General features: G+C 34.9%; 1 protein-coding gene across 1 annotated transcript in view; it reads right to left on the reverse strand.

Annotated features, from left to right (window-relative positions):
* LOC145667826 (neprilysin-11-like) overlaps nt 1-24,365 on the reverse strand; it is a 124,036-nt gene that overhangs the window by 68,633 nt on the left and 31,038 nt on the right. The window contains exons 6-9 of the mRNA XM_081735258.1: nt 16,327-16,535; nt 11,639-11,869; nt 3,788-3,932; nt 77-191 (exon numbers count right to left, since the gene is read on the reverse strand). Of these exons, the coding sequence (XP_081591384.1) occupies nt 77-191; nt 3,788-3,932; nt 11,639-11,869; nt 16,327-16,535 (700 nt within the window). The remainder of the gene's footprint in view (nt 1-76; nt 192-3,787; nt 3,933-11,638; nt 11,870-16,326; nt 16,536-24,365) is intronic.

The raw sequence follows: 24,365 nt of genomic DNA on the forward strand, positions 1-24,365 counted from the left end.
TGGATCGTGTCTAATTAGCCTACTGCACATTTACATGTATGATTACAGTTAATGGATAACTATTCAACAACTGTACCTGCTTTGAGGAATTTGCCCAGTCAGCGATTCAACGTATTTGGTTCTTAAATCCCTCATAGCTCTATTTGTATGTGGTATTAACATTTCCACAATTTTCCACCATATAAATGTCTCTGCAATTAAAAGAAAACGACCCGTGTTAAAATAAAAAGTACAGACGAACAAAACTAAAATTTAGTACTTTTATTACAGAGACAGTGCATTCATTTTAATGACTTTTTAAATAACATGAATTAAATTTCGTTTAAAATAATTCAGTTTTGTGCGTATCGTCATGCTTACTTTGAGTTGATCCTAACTTGTGAGAATAATATAGTTTTTAATTAAATATTAACCTATTTCAACGATTTTATCCGTTCTTATGGATGAACATTCAGATTCGTTTGTTGTCAATTCAGCGCTAGGAAACTTAAATAGACCTCTAACTTAGTTTAATGCATTTGAAGCAAGAAATAATTATAGTCAATACTTTTACTAGATTCTAATAGCCTTTTGAATCCTATTTTACTTTGTATGTTTTGCTCTGCCATATCAGTTTTAGAGATAGAAAAGTACTCAGTTAAACAGGTACAAATTCAAATTTGTATTTCTTCTTCGGAATTTGGACACTCTTCACGGTGTCCAGTTCTCGGTTTTGTGTTTTCGATTCTGGGATTCAAATTCGGGTACTCAATTCTCGGTTCTAGACCCAGGTACTTGATTCTTGAATCTCGAACCTGGTATCGATTCTGAGTTCTGCAACCGGGTACCAACTTCTCTGTTTTAGAAGGGGGTATTCGATTCTCAATGAATTCTGAATCCGATTACCTGGATCAGAATACGAAAGTAATCAATCAGTCAGAATATAACGTCCTTAATCCCTCCATAACACATGACGTGCATATTTAACTAATATTTTGTGTTAATATATACCTCAGATGGTCTGGTTGTTTCAGACCGCGAGGCGAAGCGGACTTTGTCCTTATATACTTTTTACTTCTTCTTCTTCCTTCTTCTTCTCATTTACTTCTTATTTGTATTTTCTATTTCTTATGTTTATATTGGGTCCGTTCCCGTCTTGTATTCTTTTCATCCACTGTCCTCCACTATTGTTCATCCTCTTTCCCTCAAATCATTTATTTCCATCTCATTTTGATCTTCCGCTCCTACCTTTTACTTCCAACTATCCAATTATGTCCAAACCATCTCAGCCTCTATTCTTAAAACTTTTACTCAAGTGTTCCAACTTAACAGTGCCTCTTATACGAAGAGTGTTCAAAAAGTTTTGCACAGTGGTTTCTATTTTTTTATTTGTTGCAGGAGGAGAATGAACTTTTTGTGAACATACTTGGAACGTTTAGCTATAAGTTGCTAAAGTATTTTCTTTTATTTACAGGTGAGCCATAATAGACCGTGAAGTAGATGTCAGGTTGCGACAGCGGTCGGTGATGGGAGTTCCTCTTCAAGACTGGCGATGACTCTGCCACATCGATTCACAGGAAGTTGCTTCGTGTTTATGGGGAGGACACATTGGATCGCAGCAATATCCAGCGGTGGTTGCAGAGGTTTAAAGAAGGTGATTTCTCTCTACTGGACAATCCACGATGCGGTAGAACATCGACGGTAGTGAGTGATGTTCTGGAATCATTTTAGTGTAATTTTCATTGATTTTTTGGAACATGGCTTCACAATTAACAAGGACCGTTACTGTGTGTCATTGGACAAGCTGCAACATGCTATGAAGACCCACAGACTACAGCTTCAGGGTAAGCTCATCAGACGACAACATGACAATGCCAAATCCTATACAGCCCTTGTGACGCAGGAGAAAATCACGAAAATGTGTTGGAAAATCGTTCCTCATCCTCCCTACAGTCCGGACTTGGCTCCGTCTGATTTTTTCTCTTTGGTCCTCTGCCACCTGCGTGGTTTGATAGTGAGAAAGATCTTATTTCCTGTGTCAAGCGATAGTGTAAAAGTCAATCCACATAATTTTACCAAAGTGCATTTACATCATGGAAAGAACGTTGGACCAGATGCGTCACAGCTGATGGAGGCTACATTGAGTAGGATCAGTGTATAGCTAAATGTTCCAAGTATGCTTACAAAAAATTTCACTCTCCTCCTGCAACAAATAAAAAAACAGAGACCACTATGTAAAACTTTTTGAACACCCTTTGTATAACCGTTCGTTATTCTATCCTTTCTCGTCACATCACACGCCAATCTTACCACCACGCAGATCAATTTCAATACTATACACAATTACCGGTCTTATTACCGTTATATATATATATATATATATATATATATATATATATATATATATATATATATACGACCTTTTAACCTGCAACTTATTTTCTTGTCAAATAACACCCTGCTCATTCTTTTCCAGTTTAGCCAGCCAAATTGTTTTCTGTGTGGGACTTTTGTATGTAATCAACCATGCTGGTGAAGGTATAATCCAATATACTTAAATTTAAAGGTAAAAAGTAAGTAGTCTCTCTCCTTGTGGTTGTACCAAGTTTCCGTCGTCTTTGTTGAGTGCCATATACTATGTAGCTGTTCTACTATCTTCATGCCTCTCTCTTCCAACACTTTTCCAATTTCTTCTCTGTCTTATCTTTGAATGTTTCGCATATAACATCATATGCAAAGAGTATACTCTATGGTACTCTACTCTTTACCTCTCTCGTCAAAACATCCATTACCAAATTGAACAAATATATGCTAAGACATGATCCCGGGTGCAGACCAACTTATACATGGAATCCTTCTGTCATACTCTTCACTTTTGTCTTTGCTACCTCACACGTGTCTTTTACCAGTCGTATATTTTTTTTTTCAAAAACCTCCATAATCTCATACATTGCCATACTTCTTGTCCTAGCATTGTGTTGTGCGCCTTTTCCAGGTATATGAAAACGAGTTGCATTTCCCTATATCGTTCCATCACCTGCCCAATATAAAGATTGTTCCTCTTCCTGGCATGAAATCAAACTACTCATTTTCAGATCTTCATGGTATGAGGCATTAATTTAATTTCCCTGTAATTTCCGGTCTTACATATCACTTTTATCTCTATAAATCGGTACTAATATATACTATTTCTCTATTCATTCGGTATTTTCTCCTATTTCCGCAATTTTTCATGAAGTCCCAGAGTACCCCAAACAACTACGGGGATTTGATGAGCACCCAGTTTTACTGCTTGGCATATTTCTAATTGCGTTTCCACTGCTATACTGCTTATCTTTTCCATCTCTCTATCTGTAGCCACTCCGTCTTCATATACGAGCTGATTCTCCTCATTTAGATACCTCTTAAAATACCCTATCTATCTGTCCTGGACAACTTCTAGTTCTACAGCACTTAACCATTGTCGTCTTTTGTCCCTGCTTGACTGATGTGATCGCCTTGTATCTTTATCTCTTGTTTTGCTACTCCCATTATTCTTTTATATCTATCTTTCTTTTCCAGCTCTCTATTAGCTTCGGTTATTTGATTTGCTTAGCTATTGTCACAGTTCTTTAGGTCTTCTTGTTTGCGAGCTTGTATGCCTGTTATGGATGGAAGCGTGTATGGATTATGCATGGATTATGGCTGGGAATATTCTTCTGTTTACGTAAGTTATTATTATTATTATTATTATTATTATTATTATTATTATTATTATTATTATTATTATTATTATTATTATTATTATTATTATTGCTACACTACCTACCAATAGTTGCCATAGGCTCTGATGACAGAATCGATCCCAACCGCCACAAATAGAGAAAATGGTTGACTAGTAGAACTTCATTATTCAAATCCAACGTTATGTTCACATTTTCAAACACAGTCGTTATGTATTTCCTCCAATCCATCTGAAATAGAGTGATAGAGCATTAAAATTGCAACTCGTAACAGTAAGTTTGAATTTCGAAGTAAACATACATATTAATCATCAGATGTTCTCTTGAACAGTACTGTAAGGTTCTAAGGTCATGAAATCGTGGCTTCTTATGATGGGTTAGAATTAGTAATCACAACTTTAGATTATTCTGCTGACATATGAGCGGAGCGGGTCGTTGATAGAGCGCTAGCCTTGGTATGACATTTTCGATCTCAGACCATATGAGCTAATATGCTTGGTATTTGGAACAACTCCAAAGAATTCGGAATTTGATTTCTATTCCCGGCTGGAGCTCATTTGGTTCGACTTTCACATGATGGTTGGATTTTATCTTACTATATTACACATTTACACTCATCAGCGGACCATCATTACGTCGTGCTAAAGTGGTATGGTCCCTTATCAACGGTTTCACTCGAGCAACCTGATCTCATGTGACCATATGATAATCAACATAAGCTGTGGGACGTGCTACTTTACAGGTAGACTCTCCGTCGCTTCGACTGCAGCCCCACACTGCAGGTTTTCTTCCGACCACTATTTAAAATCCAATTTTTAGAGCAATTTTCAAATGCCAGCAACTCACTGCATAACCAGTCTAGCATCATGAAACAAGAAACATAATACAGTACGTACAATAGATCAAATACTAGAAAGCCAAAAGAAAGAGAGTGACTGCAAAAAATCTTACTTGACTATTGGAAAAAAATAAAGGAAACAATCGTGCAATTTTCCTTTTTGTTGTAAGTTTCTCGTGCATTAACTCGTATCAGAAATAAATACTGTCATTGAATAAAATACGTAAAAGATTTTAATTTATCTCAGTATATACACTGTACGTATTTAAAGGGTTTATTTATATATTAAAGTAGGTTATCTGGAAATATATAGTGAACGAAAATTTTGTTAGCAATGTTCGATTCTGTTAAAGACAAAACGTGGTTTACTATATTATCGTATAACGTTATAATATAACGTATTGAAATGGGATATCACATTATAACATAACAATTTTCATTAAATGCGGAAATTTTATCATTTTCGGATTTGGTGACGTGATTTAGTTAGGTTTAGAGTTTGAAGAAAAATTAATTCAGAAGAGATTTTGATAAAAGTAATAATATAGTGAGACAAACAACTATCACGGAAAAAAGTAGCAAAATATACAAAACATTTTTCGTACATGAAGTGTATGGAACAAAGCTCGGTCTTATAAACATTAATGTTATGATGAACGAAGAATAAAAAGTGCAGTATCTGATAGAGATTAACAAATAACAAGAGTGATCAGTTAAACAAATAGAATTAATATTATCATCATTTACAGTGATTCGATATGGTATTTCATTATTTACTTACTTTATTAATAATAAAATTTCAATTCATAATTATGCCATGGATGACTACGTTGAATTACGCTACAGAATAATAAGTTACATGTAAACGTACTCTAGTTTCTACAGTCTTTAACTTCTATTATCACATTTTCATTTAATTAATATAAAAGTTCATAATGTCTTTTGAAAGTACCAATGACACATCCTATCTTATTTATAATAAAATATGACATTATAATAATAAAATATACAAATAGAAACGACAAAAGTATAGGTAATATTTAAATCTGATGTTGAAAGTTGTTTAGACGCTAAATATTTACAATCTCTGATTCTTAATTGTGTAGCACTTGCCTTAAATGGCCCAGAACCAGTAGCATTATCCGTATATTCTTGTAGTTCCGAAATAGTCATGTATGTGAATTGACTCTGTTGGTCCTCCCCATCTTCCTCTGCTGTATATTGTGGATTTATCTTTTATTATTATTATTATTATTATTATTCATGATGTGTATGAAAAGGAGAAAAATAAAATAATCACATTTTCAACTAATAATTATTAGTTTAACATTTTAAACTAATAACATGTTAAATTAATAAAATAATCACGAAACAACAAGCGTAAAATCCTAAGCTCATTTTAATGTCCCACGTTTAAACTTTTGTATGAAGTAAGGACGTAAAGCTAATAAAAAATACAAAATATTTCTTTTCAGAATGAAAGAGCCATGGTGTTCAAATATGGCAGCGGAATGCTCAGTGCACAAAGGGATCAAGTCTACTTTTGGTCATTATGGACATATTTAATCTTTTAAGATCTGTATCGGAACTTCCTTTCAGAGCTTAAGAGTTTCAAGTTCAGATATCGTAAATAACTCGGTACAGTGTGAAAAAAAAATATATATATTAACTTTTTCATTTACTTAAGCTACCGTACAAACTTTGTCTCTTTTTCTTCACAACTTTGGTAATGTCACTTGATTACCTTGTACTCTGAACGACCCATGTGCAGGTAATTCTGAAAGAGTATAGGGAAATCACAATGTTGTTTTTGTTTGTTTTATTGCTTTCGTTGCAGGTAACAATGAGTTTGAGCTGGAGGAGAGTATCCAAGTCTTCTTGTTCTATGGTGGACGAAGTATGTGACACCCAATAATTCAACTCATTGCATCCCCAGCGTGCATCTGTCACATTTTCTTGTCAAAAATTGATGACAGAGTTTAAGGAAAAGAACGATAAACCATGTGCAGTGATTCCGCACAGCAGCCCACAGACGATGAAACATCTATCACGATTTTCAGGTGATTAGCTTCTCTAATGTGTGTAACAGAGGGCCAACATATCGAGCTCATTATGTAGATACTCATTTTCCCTTTGTAAATTATTAATTGCAGCTTTGGAAAATTCAATATTGCTAATAAAACTCCAATTGACCAAAGCAGTATATATATATATATTTTAAGATTATATTTAGTTCGTTCAATAATGATTGGCACTCCCCCCTATAACTGATGCCAAGTAGCAGTTTGAAATGTTTGTTGAAGTATGCACTAAGATAGACTCACAAGGGAACCTCCCGAAAAAGATAGTTGCAGTGAAAGATGTGACCTATACCAATTGAAAGAGCTGTAACAGAGATGAGCATTCCCCAAAAAATAGCTGCCCATAGCAATAGGTTAAAGAAATATAAGGAGTGGAAGTTCGGGAAACATCGAGGTTGGACAAGGGGGGAAAAGTGCAAATTCCGCAAAAAAGGGGAGCACGGAAAAATACAATGCTGACAAGTGATGTATAGAAAGAGACTTGCCATAATAGGAAACAAATGAAGGCCACCAGTGGGGTTAACAGTGTTGCCAACTGCAATGAAAACAACATGTTTTGCAAAGAGCACTATATGAAGTGAGTGCAATATTCAGTGTCATGTAGAACATAAGATATGACGTGTATAATCAGTGGTACAATCTAACAAAAGAGAATAGAAAAAACAGAAGTACGAAAAATATGGAAAAGACGAAGTTGGCCATAATGCGCCACATTTGATCACGAGCTGTACATATTAGAATGAACAAAACAAGAAAGCACTAACTATGCAGGAAACCGACGTACCTATAGTGGAAAAGAAATCTAGTTCCAAAGTTGGCAACACTTGTCATGAAAATCCCGTCAATTCTAGTATAGTTAGGTCACTCGCTTCACAAAAAGAAAATTCCGGCAACAGGCATTAGCCTTCGCATCATTTGTGCATGCTCGTCAACATTGTACGTGCAATTGTTCGATGAGACAATGGTCTAAACAGAAGATATATTTGCAGTGAGCACAGCGGAATACTGCCAATCCGTCACACATAGTACAATGATCACCTGTAAATGTCTCGCAACAGTACTCTAGAGGTGTCGGAATCTTTGGTGGTCCTTCTATCACATATCTACACCTGTAGAAAGCATACATAATCAAAGGCTTGAATAAACATGCCGTAAACTGGTAATGGGTTAAGGCTTGAAGTTTCAGAAAATTCTCGCGGGACCAAATGTTAAAGTGACTATCTGATAGCACAAACTCTGGAACGTAGCGTAGAAAGTTCTTGTATGGTCTAAAAAAATAAACATCAAGTAGTTGTATCAGATCCGTACAACCAGGAGGGATCAGCTCAACTTTGAAATTCACTCCGGATGGTACATGCTCGTAGAGCAAGTTGGTGTCTTTGTTCACTGTCCAAGAATCAACAAGTAGCACAACATCAGTTAGGTTTCTTTCTGCCAAACTTGGCCAAAACACGTTGGCATAAAATACGCTTAAATCAATCTTCCACATGTTTGCGATTGTATTTGGGAAGGCCTTAATATTCGGAAGAGTTGACAAAAAGTCAAAATGGCCGCCAAAAATATCTGCTCGGTGACAAGAACAACGTGCATTTTTGGCGGCCATTTTGAAACCCGTGCTTCATATAGCAAATGTTTCTTATAGGTGGCGTTGCATCTATCAAAAGAAATATCATCCACCCCTTGTTCCCACTTGAAATGTTGCGTTTGACCCCTCGAGCCTCATGATGGGGACCCTGGGGGACTTGCTGCTTACAAACTTTTCTTGGCCCTCGACATGAGTACATTCCTGTGCAATTGGATTTGCAACATCTCTTTTCGCTTCGTAGCAATTTGAGATCACAATGTTCGATGCCATGTTAAGACACAACATATATTTGTGGCGGCCATTTTGAAAACTATGCTTCATATAGTAAATGTTTCCTATAGGTATTGTTGCACATTCCATTATCTATCGAAAGAGGTACCACTCGGTCCCTGTTGCCATTTGAAAGTTTGAAGTTGGTTCATGGGGATCCTGTGGGCACTTGCTTCTTACAGACTTTTATCACCCCCTGACTTTGGTACATTCCTGCACAACTGGATGCGTCACATTTTTGTTCGTTTCGAATCTTTCAGGTCACAAAGTTTGGTGGAACACTCTGTATATTCCCACATACGACCCAACCATGACATAATGTTCACTACTTCTATTATCGGTTGTTGGCTCAACCCAACCATTTCATGTTCCCCGACTTGACATTGCCTCAATCACTCCAGCATTGATGCATTCCGAGTAATGCCTATTGCCGGAATTTTCTTTTTGTGAAGCGAGTGACCTAACTATATTAGAATTGACGGGATTTTCATGACAAGTGTTGCCAACTTTGGAACTAGTTTTTCTTTTCGACTCTAGGTACGTCGGTTTCCTGCATAGTTAGTGCTTTCTTGTTTTGTTCATTCTAATATGTACAGCTCGTGATCAAGTGTGGCGCATTATGGCCAACTTCGTCTTTTCCATATTTTTCGTACTTCTGTTTTTTCTATTTCTTTTGTTAGATTGTGCCACTGATTATACACGTCATATCTTATGTTCTACATGACACTGAATATTGCACTCACTTCATATAGTGCTCTTTGCAAAACATGTACTTTTCATTGCAGTTGGCAACACTGTTCACCCCATTGGTTGCCTTCATTTGTTTCCTATTGTGGCAAGTCTCTTTCTATACATCACTTGTCAGCATTGTATTTTGCCGTGCCCCCCCCCCCTTTTTTTTTTTTTTTTTTTTTTTTTTTTTTTTTTTTTGTTGCGGAATTTGCACTTTTCTTCCTTTGTCCAACCTTGCTGTTTCCCGAACTTCCACTGTCTGGGTTTCCGCGACAATTCGCTTGTCTCAAAGGAGGGTAGGAATCTATTTTTCAATTCGCAACATTGATGCGCGCATTGAAAAAACAAGGTTACTACTACAGCCCCGTTTCAAATGCACTTAATACTCACTTGCGAGTACGATGCTGTGTTTCATCGTGGGATGGTAAAATTGTAGTAACCGCTCTCTTTGAACCGCTTTCGCACTCACTGTCCAAGAACTGACAAATAAGAATTATTTAAATAGCTGACTCGTTGAAATGTCAAGTTTGATCGGAGGAAAAATAGATTACTATATGAAGTTGGCATTGCGGTATCCACCAAGTGTCGTGATGAAAATGGGAGATCTATTGTAAACAAAGAAGTGTCGAATTCCGATCTAGAAAACCAACATTAACGGCGAGGGAAGCCAATGTGTTTACCACACATTACCACAAAGCCATGAACTGGCTGGTAAACCTACATGGACACCCTAGGGGTTGTTGGGCCAGAAGTTTAGTTTGGTGTTTTATTTTTATTTATTATTCTCTTTTGTAGAATTATCATATTTTTCTTGGGTGGATTTGAACATATTTCTATTTTGGATGTGGTACGTTTTATTCCCGTTCCCTTATATACTATGTATGCTTATATAAAATATACTGACATGAGTAGTTTTATTTTTTTTTTCGATTTAAATTTCTTATTCTGAATATTGTAATTTATGAAACAAGAGACATTTTCTACTTAATTTCTGATTCAAACAAATTTTTAATAGTTAATTGAACTCTAGTTTATTAAAAGTTAGATATTCACGTCTTTTAGCACTATAAAATGGATATCACCTTTCTATGGTAGTTCATAAGTGACCTATTTCCAATGCATTTTTATATTGATCGAATGATTCAATTTTAACTTTTAGGTATCACAGGACACATTGGGATTAAAATGATATCAGTACCAGAACGAGTTGTTTCGTTTGTGATCTGCAATGGAAATGTTACTTAATTTTCGTTTTACTAAAATTGTTACAAAGGAAGATAATTTTAGAAAAATTATTCTCTTTAAAACTTTTAAAAATATCTTTAAAAAGGGATTTGGAAATAAACAACCCATATATATGGATTAGGTACAACTTTAAGTATGAAGTCCACGTCTTATATACCTCCAAAATCAACAAATAGTAAATACCAAGAGAAAAGAAAGATCTAAAGTTTCCTATGCGAAAGGTAAGTTTGCCTTGAGAGAACAAAATAGTATATTATAATTGGTATAGTTATATGGTTGTTATAATTTTGTAATACGCCGAATAAATGGTCTATATGCACGCAATAACCAAAACGTATTCTAATCCAAATACGAATATTTTGTAAGTATTAGTGCGTTGTGATAAATCAGCGTTTTTCTCCCGAGATTTGCAAAATAAACAACAATAAAAAGACAAGAATTTTAGGAATGACCCAAAAACTGGATCAAAAGATTGCGATCTTGACCAAGAATTTTAGAAATCATTTTTAAAAAATGCATCAAAAGATTGTGATTTTGGCCAAGAATTAGTTTTTGGATCAAGGGCCACAAAATTTTTGAACGGCCCCTAAATCGAGTTTTCGTTCTTTCTTTTTTTATTTTCTTTATTTTTCTTTCTTTTTCTTTTTCTTTTTTTTCTTTTTTCTTTTTTTTACGGAATAAGCATATCATACTGAGTTAAGTAATAGTTTGGGTTTGGCTACACTGTATCTAGTTCTCCAGATATAAGGCGTACAAGAAAATTTTTGATTGAATGCAATATATTGGATCTTGGATCAAGGGCCACAAAATTTTTGAATGGCCACTAAATCGGGTTTTAGTATTTTCTACGGAATAAGCACATCATATTGAGTTAAGTAATAGTTTAGGTTTGGTTACACTGTATGTAGTTCTCCTGATGTAAGACGTAAAAGAAAATTTTTGATTGAAATATATCAGATCTTTTGATCCAAAAACACAAAAGAGCCAAGTATTGTTTGTTTGCGGGAAATTCGAACAACATGAACTTCCACCAAGAATCAAATATTAGTTTCCGCGTCAGAGAACCTAAGAATCTTCACCATTTACCTATAACGAAAGCATACACACTATCATTGTTATGTTGGATTATAGAGTTAATTATTATATGCAATTTTAAGCATCAGAAATGCATTAACGTTTCACTTACAACATATAATTGATTCTCAAGGTAGTAAGCATTGTAAGAAGCGATATATGAATCGTTTCTGGAAAAATGTTTCATATTTAAATCCTGTGCAAATATTTCCATCACATCCACCATATAGCTCAACCTTATATTCAGCATGTTTTCATTTGTCAAACTTTTTCTCCGTTTCTTACGAAACTCTTCGACTTCTCTGTACCCTGGCAGTGGAGACTGTGGCGCTGGAGTATCTAGCTAGAACAATAACAAATCATTACATTTACGTGACATTAATGCATCAAGCACAGTCACAGTATACACCATGTGAAGTAGTTTGGTTTCGTTTTCCGTAAACCAAACTTCTTAACAAGTTAAATTAAATTTTTACAAAATAAACAAATAAATAAATAAATCTGGATTATACTGTATTCAGAAACTGAAAATAGCAACCTTCAGAGTTATGTCTTTGGGAACGGCTATACCGAAATTTTTCTACTTCATCCTTACCTTGTCAATTTTCCTACCTCGAATCATCATTCATAGAACAGCCTACTCATGTCGAGTTTAGCGATCATTTTTTCTCATTTAGACGTAAATCAAGGTTGACGCAAAAACGTTCAAAACGTTCTCTGCGGGTTACATAGTAACAGCACATTTAAGTAAAGAGAACACCTTCAACCTGTTTTAAACGTCACTGAGGAAGAAGGTGTGATGGTGAGTATGTGTATATGTATGTATGAATAGCCAATCAACACTCGATCGTTCATTGTAAACAAACAAACAAACAAAAAACGTTTGTTTGTTTGTTTGTTTGTTTTTTTAAAAGAAGGAGAAATGAAGCTCTTTTTTGCATTATTTGTTTTCCTTTTCCGTCCCGTTGAAGGAGGAAAAAGAAAGGATAAAATAGAAAAATTTCGGTAGACCCGTACCCTTGCTGTTCTCTGAATTGTTTGTTTTAAAAATAATTTATTAGCGATAATGAAATGTTTCCTTCTTTCTGTACCTCTTCTGCAAAGTACAAAGTGCTTTAAGCTTCTGTTCGCAACACAGGATAGTAGCATACACATAACAACTTTGAAAGAGGTGAAACAAAAACGTCATCCAAGGTTGTCACGTGTATTTCGGCGTGTGAAAGAGGCGAAATATTGTACTAAGGAGGGACAGATCCAGGACCGACTTCTGGGGGGGGGGGTTGTCATACTGCTACTTTTAAGGGCTCCAAACTTTGGGATGTGTTTTATTTATATATAAAAAATAAGAAAGTTCCCTTTTCTTGGGGGGGGGGCGATTGCCCCGATCGCCCCCTGGATCCGCCCTTGGTACTAAGTTGGTGTGAGACTCAAATGTCTATCCCGAGCGCATTATTTTCAAAGTTCCATCTCCTCCCCCCCCCTCCGCTCAGAAAATGAAAACTACAATGCCTGTTTAATCAATAGTCACCGTCTGTAAACACACTTCTGCCATCCCTCTATCAATACTTCGATTCCGTGGGAAAAAAATCAAGAAACTACGATGCGAAGAAATCCACAAATGCACATTGCACTGCCCGGTAACCAGGGAAGGTCTTTCCTCCGAAGAAGTCCTCGAGATACCCGAAGAGAAGATGATCGGTAGTAGAGTTGTTAGGAGAATAAGGTGGACAGGGAATAGTTTCATACTATAAAATCATAGAGAGTCTATAACATCCTTTCTGCAACATTTGGACGTGCATTTACTTGTAACGTGAGGACGCTATGTCTTAAAATTTCTAGATGCTTGAGGACAAAGTGGAGATGCACTTCAAGGATTCTAACACTATAACTTTGGTTTTGCCTCGACGAAGAAAGAAATGATGGAAGAATTCCTTTAAAAATCACCTCAAGAGAGACATCTTCTAGAGCTATCGAAAACTGTCCTGGACTTTAACCACTGTTCTGACCGTTTACAATTGTCGTAGGAAATTTATTTTTGATCAAGGTGAGGTGGTGGTGAAGTGATTTTAGTTTAGCGTCCCGTTCAGCAGCGAGGCTATATGAGACGTGGACCTACTGATTAACGTGGAATCCGAACCACATGAGCTCCCGCCGGGAATCGAACCCGGGTCTATCACGCCAAAGGCGCGTACGCTAACCGCTTAGCCACGAGGGAGCTATATATATATATATATATATATATATATATATATATATATATATATATATATATATATATATATATATATATTTTTTATCAAGAATGACAATCCGATGCAGGAATCTTTTCCGGTTATTTCTTATACTCAGATAAGTGGACACCTCCAGGGAGCGATTCTTGTTAGCTGGTGTCAACAAATGTGACACCCATGAGCACAACTTTTCCATTTTATCTATTGCATTAAGTCCCTGAATGGCAGTAGGATAGTGTGTGCCTAACTAATCTACAAAGATTTTTTTTTTTTTTTCGAGAGTCCGCTTCCACGGTGTTCCTGAGGATCTCAACCGAACACGATATTTATCGGTGCTCACGGAGATCATTTTGTAATGCTGTGTCACCGGAACGAAACATGACAAAACAACGGTGAATGTTGCATTCATTCGCCATTTGCTATTGGTAAATATGTATACAGTATATATATATATATATATATATATATATATATATATATATATATATATATATATATATATATATATATATATATATCGCTGGAAGTTAAGGGAAGAAAGCCTACATAATGTTTTAAGCTTTGTATAAAAGAATTAGGATATTTGATATGGTTTCTTCCCTTTGCCTGTAACGATACAACTTTAATAGTTAGTGATATCCAGTGGCGTATTTAGGGGGGGGGCTTCCGGGCTTAAGCAGCCCCGAAATCTTACTTACTATAGTAAAATATATTAAATATTTTGCAGAATTTTCGCATTTTCAGACACAGCTCACCCGAAAGTTAGCAAAGCTCCTCCCGAAACAAAATTGTAAATACGCCACTGGTGATATCACTTCCCTTAAGAGTCGCCACTGCTCCTGTCTCATATTTCTTGAAATCCAGGGGCGCATCCACCCCCCCCCCAGAAAATTTCCTAACTCAACGAACATTTGTATACTTTCTCAATAAAACTATACTTGTTCAGCAGGGAAATGATTGACGTAACATGAACATTTGATTTTATACTTGATCTGTACTCTTTCCCTTATAAAACAATCTAGTTCCACCATTTCTTTCTTAAAATATAGGTGGAAGTATTTTACAATAACTTATCAACTCGGATGCAGAATAATACCTGTTGAATAGTAAATAAACGTAATGGCTTGTAGTATTGGACCTCTCCGAACAAATATTTCTGAGTGTGCGCCTGGTGGAGTCTCATATCCGAAGAAATTAATCTTGAGCAGGCACCTACCCAGATATTTTTGTTGGGAGAGGTTTAAATAATACAAGACACTACGTCTATGTAATATTGAACCGATGTTATTCATATCTTAAGCTACGATAAGTAATTATTGAGTACAGCCATCTATATTCACGTAAAAAAATGTAGAACTAGGTTGTTTTGATAAGGAAGAAAAGAGTACAGATGAATTGTATTATCAAATATTTATGCTACATCAATAAGTTCTCGGCTAAACAAGTAAATTTTTCTTAAGAAAGTGTAGAAATGTATTTCGAGTTACAAAATTTAGGAGAATTCGAACCAGTTGGACTCCCAGAGTGGATGCGCTCCTAATCTTGAGGAATCTCAAGTTATTTTAGATTACAGGTCATCCCAATTGAGAGCTTCTTGAACCCACTCAATATTTTTATATATATAATATAATTAAAGGTAAAGGAATTTATTTTAAATTTTGTTAACCCATAAGCATCATTTTACAGCTCATATAAAATGGTTTAAGGTAGTCCCAGGAGGGGATTCTTGGACCTACTACTGTACGTATTTTCCAAGCTACTTATGAACTAACATTTTACATCACTATGACAAAGTAGCCAAGTAAATGTAATTAACAATGAAATAAAAAAAAGAACAACTGGTTGAAACATTTTTTAAAAAATAAAAGCTACCATGTAGCTTGTGATTTCTGAGATTAAAATGCCACAATTTCAAGCGGTATAAGTGTATCATTATATTAATCCTTTAATTATTACTTTTTCATAAAATTACTCGTGCAGTTCTCTGAGAAGGTATTACAAATTGCGGGGTAGGAGAAAAGAACAATTTTAGGCGTAGTTGGAAAAAGAAAGAGAAACTGGTTGGAATAATGGATGAAATGAAAAATACACTGGTTGAGACATTGGATGAGAAAAGATACTGGTTGGGACATTGGATGAAAAACTGGTTGGGACAGTGATGAGACACTGGGTAGGATATTGAATGAGAAACTGGTTGGGACATTGAATGAAAAATCTATTTGCGATATTGAATCAGGAACTGTTTGGGACATTGAATGAGAAAAGAAACCAGTTGAGACATTCGATGAGAAACTGGTTAGAACATTGGATGAGAAGGATCTCTATCATGAAGGACGTGGGTGGCAGGAAAGAGAGGGAGAGGGCGGAGGAGCTAAAATTGATGGATGGTATCAAACCAGACGTAAAGACAAAATAGTTAGCTGAAGCCCTAGTGCACAGAAGGTTCTCAGTTGCAGTAAGCGGCCTGTCATTAATGATAAAATACTTATGATGATGACCTGATTAGTTATCCATCCTGTCTAATAATTCTTCAAGTAAATTATGGAAATGAGTCTACTCTAGTACTTACGCCAAGCATTGGAACCGTATTGTTAGTCGGATCCATTGTTACTCCAAATCCAAAAAACATGTCTATTGCAAGTAACTTCTTTGCTAGTGCTACAGTGGTAACCCAATCAAAAGAAGGAGTGGGTTCAACTGAAATCGGTGGTTCTCGTGGAAGTTTAACACTATCTAATGCTTCAAACACATACTTCAAACCAGCCTTTTCTAATGCTTCTGCAAATCAATATAGAAATGGAAATTATCAGAAATAATTAGGAATAAAATATCAACATAATTTATAATACACATGGCAAATGTAAGAGCTAGTGTTTATCAATAACGCTTGCGAAGGAATGTGTTGCCTGGAAAACGTTTATTTTAAATGAACGAATTATTGTATTCGTAATAGATTCTTCCCTTTTCTGGCAAAACTTAGAAGAAAATTCATCATTTAAAAATATGGTGAATTTTCTTTCTCTTGCGATTACTCAAACGATACAACAATTTGTATCCAATATCTTTGTTTCGTTCAACATAATGTGTGCAGCGTCAGAAGCAAGCATTAAAATAGTCAAATTTTGCAAGAAAATTGGAGTGAGTATAAAAGCATGCCAATCGCTAATATATGACATTCTTCTCTGTCACTATAATGTAAATGTTATTTAGATAGCGTCACTATCTACATCCGAATCCAAGATATGGTTATTCAAGATATATATATATATATAACTGAATTATGTGTGTTTTAAGAAACTAATGATGGGAGCCCACTGGTGCACAGTTTATGACGTCAAAATTCTCGGATACACTACTATTTGCACTAAATGAAAGGTTTCATGAAAATAATAATTAGCTCATTTAATAACATTTTGTAATTATTCACTATTCTACTGAGTTCAGAATTTAAAGAGAGAAAGTGAGGGAAACGTATTGAATACTGTTATTAAACTATTATTTGCAGAAAATAAGAAAAAAGGTATTGAGAGGCTTAGCGAAGATTACTAAGACATAGTGGGGACAACCAAACTGTATTTCTCAACAACTAAAATGTATTTCAAGACATTTTGAAAATATTACATAGCTAGTTACATTGCAAAAGAAATTTGGTATTACTATTATTTGATTCATTTGTGTTTGGTTTGTTACTGTTTCAGCTGCAAGCAATGTATATCATCATCTATTTCTCAAATTATATGAGCCAAAAAATTCTTACGGGACACCACTTTCTTTTTCTTATCAAACTACTAAAATACAGGTCTTGTGCAGTTTACAAATTAAATGAACGAAATGAACCGAACTTTTGAAAGAGACAATTGAATTTGAACGATGTCAGGGAGTCCATCAAATAAACGAAATTTTTCGTTTATGTTAATGAAACAAAGGCATTTATTAATAATTCTACTTGATATGAAATAAACTAACAGAACAATTAAAGGCTTATACACACACACAAGATGTTAATAAACCATACCGATAAACTGCAAGAGGCAATTCCTCACTTCAAAATAAGAAAAATAAATAAATAAATCATAAGCACCTTTGGGGAAAAGTGCAATATCAGAGCTAAGATTATCCAAGAGCGTGGAAAACTATACTGCAACACGCGTTATTTCGAACATGAGGAACCGTGGAATGCTGATTCGTATCAGCGTAAAGGAAACAATATTCAAAAATCCATATTTCAGCAGTGGGTGGGCAAGGAACTGTTGAAGGTGGGTCCAACGTAGGCCAAAAGTAAACTTGGTTAGCAGTGAACACGGAATGCGTCGACAGTAAGTCTGAAGCGTAAGAGACAATTCCACAGCTCCTCATGTTCGAAGTAACAGGTACAGTAACGGTTCAGTGTGCACGCCCTAGCAACGAAATGCACGTTTCCTCACATGCCCATTTGAACTTTCTTTCTTATCTTGAGGAGTCATTTCGTACTAGTACATTACAAACGGAAATCACAAAGCTTCTTTTGCTGGAATATATACATGTGTACAACTTTATCTGTTGCTGGAACATATGCACATTACATTTCTAAATTAACTAACTAACTAACTCTGTGGCCTATGGAACCCGGAGGTTCAGTGCCGCGTTCACAAAAGCTCTCCACTCACTTCTATCCTTAGCTAATTGGATCCAGTTTCTACTTTGTATTCCTATCTCTGCGAGATCCATCTTAATATTATCCTCCCATCTGCGCCTAGGTCTTCCTAATGGTCGTTTTCCTATGGGTCTACCAGTCAAGACTTTGAAAGCGTTTCTACTTTCTTCCATTCTAGCTACATGACCTGCCCACCTAAGCCTCCTAGACTTGACGACCCTAACAATGTTGGGTAAACCGTATAAACTATGTAGTTCCTCGTTATGAAGCTTCCGCCATTCCCCATTCTCGTTCCTCTTGGGTCCGAATATTCTTCTCAGGATCCTGTTCTCAAATACTTTCAGTCTATGTTCTTCCCTCAGAGTAAGCGACCATGTTTCGCAACCATACAGAACAACAGGCATGATTATCGTTTTATATATTTTAAGCTTCAAATTCCTCGACAGAATTCGCGACGACAAGAGATTTTACATTTCTAAATTATTTACATAAATTATATTTTGCTATTTTACGTTTCCTAAACATCAAAAATGTCTTGACTTCGTGCCTTACAGAGTATGTGATTGCGACTTACGTATAGGGAGAGTAGGTTGCATAGGAAAGAAGCAAATCTATAAGTAAAGACTCAAATTTAAAGCACTAGTTTAATATCGTTCCTGAAAAGTTTCAGATTCTCAATTTCTTGTCTGATACGTTAAGCTAAACATCACAATACATATCAGTGACAATATAGATAGTCTACTTTTTTGAAAATTGCCACTAGAGCCTATTTCTCAGAACATTCACCTCCAGAGATGAAATCATGAGAAAAGAAAGACAGAGATATTATGGCTCTAAAATATATTTGATTCACTAAACAATTGCATCGTTATTATTATTATTATTATTATTATTATTATTATTATTATTATTATTATTATTATTATTATTATTATTATTATTATTATTATTATTACAGTAAAACCTGCCTTCAACGGACCCTTTATTAAAGGGAAAACTGTCTTAAACGGAAATATTTCACGGTCCCATGAATTTTTGAGAACAAAACGTGTAAAAGTCCCTTCATTAAGCGGAAACTGTGTTACGCGGACAACGGAAAGAAAAATAAACATTTAACGGAAAATTCTGAGTTCCGAACTGCAGCGTTTAGACATTCTGTGAGACATATACATTACACTGCCTGCGATAAAATGTTCGTTCTTTTGTTAAATATTTCTGGACAGTGTTGACCTTCCCCAACCACTACTCATATTCACCCTCACAAATTGTCCTTAATCCTCGCAACTTAATCAAGAATCATAAGGAATGTCGGAAAGAAGAAAACGAGATAGAGGAAGAAGAGTAATACGATACCGAGTTCGAAGAAGAGTGTAGAATAAATACATATCAAGATGCTCTCAGAAGTTTAAAGGAACTGCAAAAATTTTGCCTTACGGAAAAATGATTCTGATTCACTTAGTATAATTTCTCAGGCTAAATTGTATGCGGGAAGTCAAGCAGCCAAGCAGCAATGTACACAGAAAACCCTGCTTGGCTATTAGAAAAATAAAGAAAACGTGTGCATAGTATATTTTGTATTCATTTTAGTTTTTTGTGTATTTATTCGTAGAAGAAAGAAGTACTGTAATCGAACAATGTACATACAACAATATATTTTCTCAGTATGCCCCTCTATAAGCATGTATTTAAAAAAAAAAAGAAAGAAAAAAGGTCTACCTCCACTAAGCGGAAACCTGACTTTAACGGAAATTTTTGCAAGTCCCGCTCGATTCCGCTAAAGACAGGTTTCACTGTATTATTATTATTATTATTATTATTTTGTAAGACGGCACGTCAGAAAAACCAAGTTTTGAGAAAAATGAGAAAAACTATACTACACAGTAAAGTTTCTCCAAAAATGTCTATTTATTTATAGTATACCAAGTGTAGGCAACAGCTTGACAAGTGCAGATATCTCATAAAATGTGTATCTACGCGTAGCAAACACGATATTGTCGTTAATTTCGTATCTGGCAAACATGTGTCGTTTTACCAAAAAAAAAAAACTATTGAAATGAAAATACTCGATTTAAAAACAGGTAACAGAGAGAGGAACAGAGATCTAAAAGTCTGATTTTTTTTTTTGAAAGGTCCTAGAGGCACGCAAATATGATTTAAATTGGATGACTTAATCCAAGATTACGAGATAAAGGAAGAATAAACATCAGCTTTAGATTTAAATCAGAAAAATTATGTTTCTCGACTAGAACTTGAACCTACGTAGCGTAGTTGTGAAGTCTATTAATAATAATAATTCTCACCAATTTATATTTATTTCCAGCAAAACCTTTTCATACCATTGTAGTGCAGTATTATCTTTAACCAGCTTTGTTCAAGGAAACCACAGTGTTTACTCAATAGTTATTTTGTATTTGCACGGAATTTAATTTAACGCCTGTTTGTAACAATATTTGTTATATCTCTAATTATGAATATAGTTTATTTCTGCCCCCTTGCTTGCTCTTTACATTCCCAGGTTGGGAACCAATGATTAGAACAGAAATTATGATTTTGACATTTCAAAAGATATAATGAGAAATAAATTGAATATTCTATTTAATATAAAGAAAAACATGATTTTGTCATTTATATGATTTTGTGTTAGGCAGAGAATAAGTGATGAACATACTTAAAAATTTGTTTCCAACTATGACATTTTACGTGAGCAATTTTTTAAATAATATTTCTAATCAAATTTTAAAGGGAAGGAGTTGGGAAAGGACTACACAAAGAAGCTTTTCTAGTCTCGAGCTTTATTAGCCTCGGGTCCGACTCCAGGTAGGACTTCATGTGGTTTGGATCCTACGGCAAGCTATAGGTGTACCTCGTTTATATAGCCTCCCTGCTAAAAGGGATATTACAACTGAAAACTAACTCAAGTCAACTCAATCGTGGGTTGTCACGAACACGTAAAAAGAATTATGAATTTTACCAGTTACAGTATTTTTAACACAAGAACATTTTGTTGATAAACTACTCATTTAAATCGCACAACTAACCCTTACAATCTATGAAACTTGCGGTTTGTAACGCTTTTCTGCACCACAGTAGGTTTTGCTTAGTATCAGGTATAACTGAGTTTATGACCAATAATTGGAAATTACATTTCTTCAAACGTACTCCCATGCGCAAACAAAAAAAAAAAAAAAAAAAAAGCGCGTATACTGTAACTCAAGATTTTTCGCATTTATTCCATTTTCCTTACGTTTATGGGTTGAGTTATTAGTATGTGGAGATAATAGAGAGCAATCCATCTAAGGAGATATTTCCAAAAAATGTAATAAAATAATAAAAATATAAGCAAAAAACAAAATTATGCTCGGTTTTGTGTATACTGGCAACGATGATTTCTAGGGATTTTTTCAGTAGCAGATCACAATTGCGGAGGGAATTCAGTAGGAGAGAATTCAGTTATATCAAGGAACTGGATAGTGGAGTAAAATGTTGCATTTATTGGTTAAAACCTAGTGTGTAGATTGCCTGCCAAATATAAATTAGCTTCTGTAACTACGATGTCGTACGAAAATACAGAATTAAACAGAAAAAACTCTTATCTTAAGGTTCGAAGCGATACGGACCATGGTTATGAAGATTATTTCTTTTAAAAAAGAACCAGCACAACGTAGCCTCCGTGGTTAGGTGGATAGAGTGGCGGAGTCGTAGTTACTTTATTATTTTGACACCACATCGAATCCCATCCCATCCCCTTTCTTTCATTTTTCTTTTTTTCTTTTTTTACAAAACATTATAGGAAGTGTATAATTTTGATGTTAATAAGAACCGAAACAATATAATAAGGAAATAATTTATTGGTAGTATCCTTTAATTGACGTATTTATTCAGTATTAGAATACGTGTACTATTGGAAACAGTTATTGTTTTCAGTTTATAGTCTTGTATGTTACTTCCCGTTCTTGAACAGCAGACAACTCACTTCGGGTTTGTGTGTCAGGAAGAACATACGCGACCTTGACAGTCTGTTCAGTCTTACCCCTTGTTACATCGACCTGATGTTAAATGATCGTTTATGTGTGTGTGTGCTTGTGTTTTTTGCTTTTTAGAGTATTGACTTTCTCTCTCTCTCTTTTTTTTTCATATCCACAAGTGCAAGAATGCTTTCGTTGAACGTAACTAAATTATACAGATCTATGTATGCGGAACACGAATATTTCCAAATATAGAATGAATATGAACGATAATCATACCATATTTCTACATTATATAGTAGCGTGAAAAACTGATATTACAATGATATAACAAACAGGCATAAGGTTTTTTCTAGCATGGCAACACATTAAACGTAACTCATTAAATTTTGGGAATTACAAATTATCACCTTACGTGTCGTTGTATTCCTATTCTTTTTCACGTTCAAGCGACGAAAGAAGAAATTGTAGTAATAGTGATAAAAATCGAATTCGAGATTTCAATGAATTCAAGTTTCACGCCCCCACATATTGAAAAAGTGATTTTGATGTCTGTCCATTTGTTCGTTTGTTGGTTTGTCACGCTTTTACATGCATTCAAATAGAGGCCATACTGTTCGACGTATCTGGACCTAAGTCTAGACATGAAGTTTTTACAACACTTTATCGTTTCGAATTCTATATTCTCCGACACCTAAAAATAAGGGTAGTTTACTGAAGGATGAAAATTTAAAATAATTAAATTGTTTCAAAAATAGCTGTAAAGATTTTGCTTATTTATTTTTTTTTTTACAAATATAGTTTGAATCACTGCTCTGAAAAAATACATAAGGTGTAATTTACTGTATGGGATGCGTTTTTTCGAGCAATTTTCTCAATCACATTTCATAAATAATTGCATCATTAATAACCTAACAATATGACAACTCGTTCGTCCTGTAAACATTCAGAAGAGGTAGTTAACTCTTCTCCGACGATTTTCCCATTAACGCCTGACGTAATTTTGTTCCTATTTCATAAATGAATGTCACATAAATAACCTAACAATATGGTATGATTCCATCATCCTAAAAAGCTAGAAGTGGTATATTACTTTTCGGGGCAATTTTTACCCTACGATTTCATCGAGAATGACTCTGGCAATTTTGTTCGTATTTCATAAATAGCATAACTCGTTTGTCCTGAAAATATACACAAGGGATATTTTATTCTTGGGGATGACTTTTTTGACGATTTCTCAGAAAGTACTCAGACGCTTTTGCTCATAGTTCACATACAATTATTTCCTTAATAATTCTAATATATGTCATAAGTTATTTCTAACAGAAATATGACCAATGGGTACTTTACTTTTGGACATAAGTTGCTTCGAACAAAGTTTTCCAAAAACACATTATTTTATTCGCATTTCCCAAATAAATGTTTCAGTAATAGCTGCAGCCTAACACGAGTCAGTTTAAGAAATTCGAGCGAGAAAATTCAGTGCGTTTCATCCATACCCATTCTTAAATATATTTTTAAATGTTACACCTAATCACAATTTTCCTAACAAAATCGAAACTTCTATTTAAATGTGCCTTGCTGTTGCCAAATGGTTCAAGTCCATTGGTTCTGGATTTGATTCCTGGTGAGAGCTAGTGTATTTTTATCCAACGTTAAGGTATAGGTAATAAGTATGTGCAAAGAGAAAAGTGTTGAAACAAGCCTAACCAACCTAACAAATAATACAAAGAAATAATACAATATTACGAAATTATAGAAGAAAGGTCGTTAATATTAGATATTTGCGTGTGAGATTGTCCAACCGATGACTGTCAACTCCAAAGGTAAGAAAGTGAAACATCTAATACCAGGTTAATCAGTGGTCTCTAGGTAAAGCTATCCTACTAGGAAGTGATTGAGATACCAAAAAATGTTGTAATCGCTGGGAGACATGTTAGGAGAATACATTGGGTGAGAGACTTTAACTCATGAATAGTCTGCACCTTCGTTGGTGTATTGAAGTGCGTA

This window comes from Thermobia domestica, chromosome 13 (genome assembly GCF_964235325.1).
Source record: "Thermobia domestica chromosome 13, izTheDome1.hap1.1, whole genome shotgun sequence".
Taxonomy (NCBI): Eukaryota; Metazoa; Arthropoda; class Insecta; order Zygentoma; family Lepismatidae; genus Thermobia; species Thermobia domestica.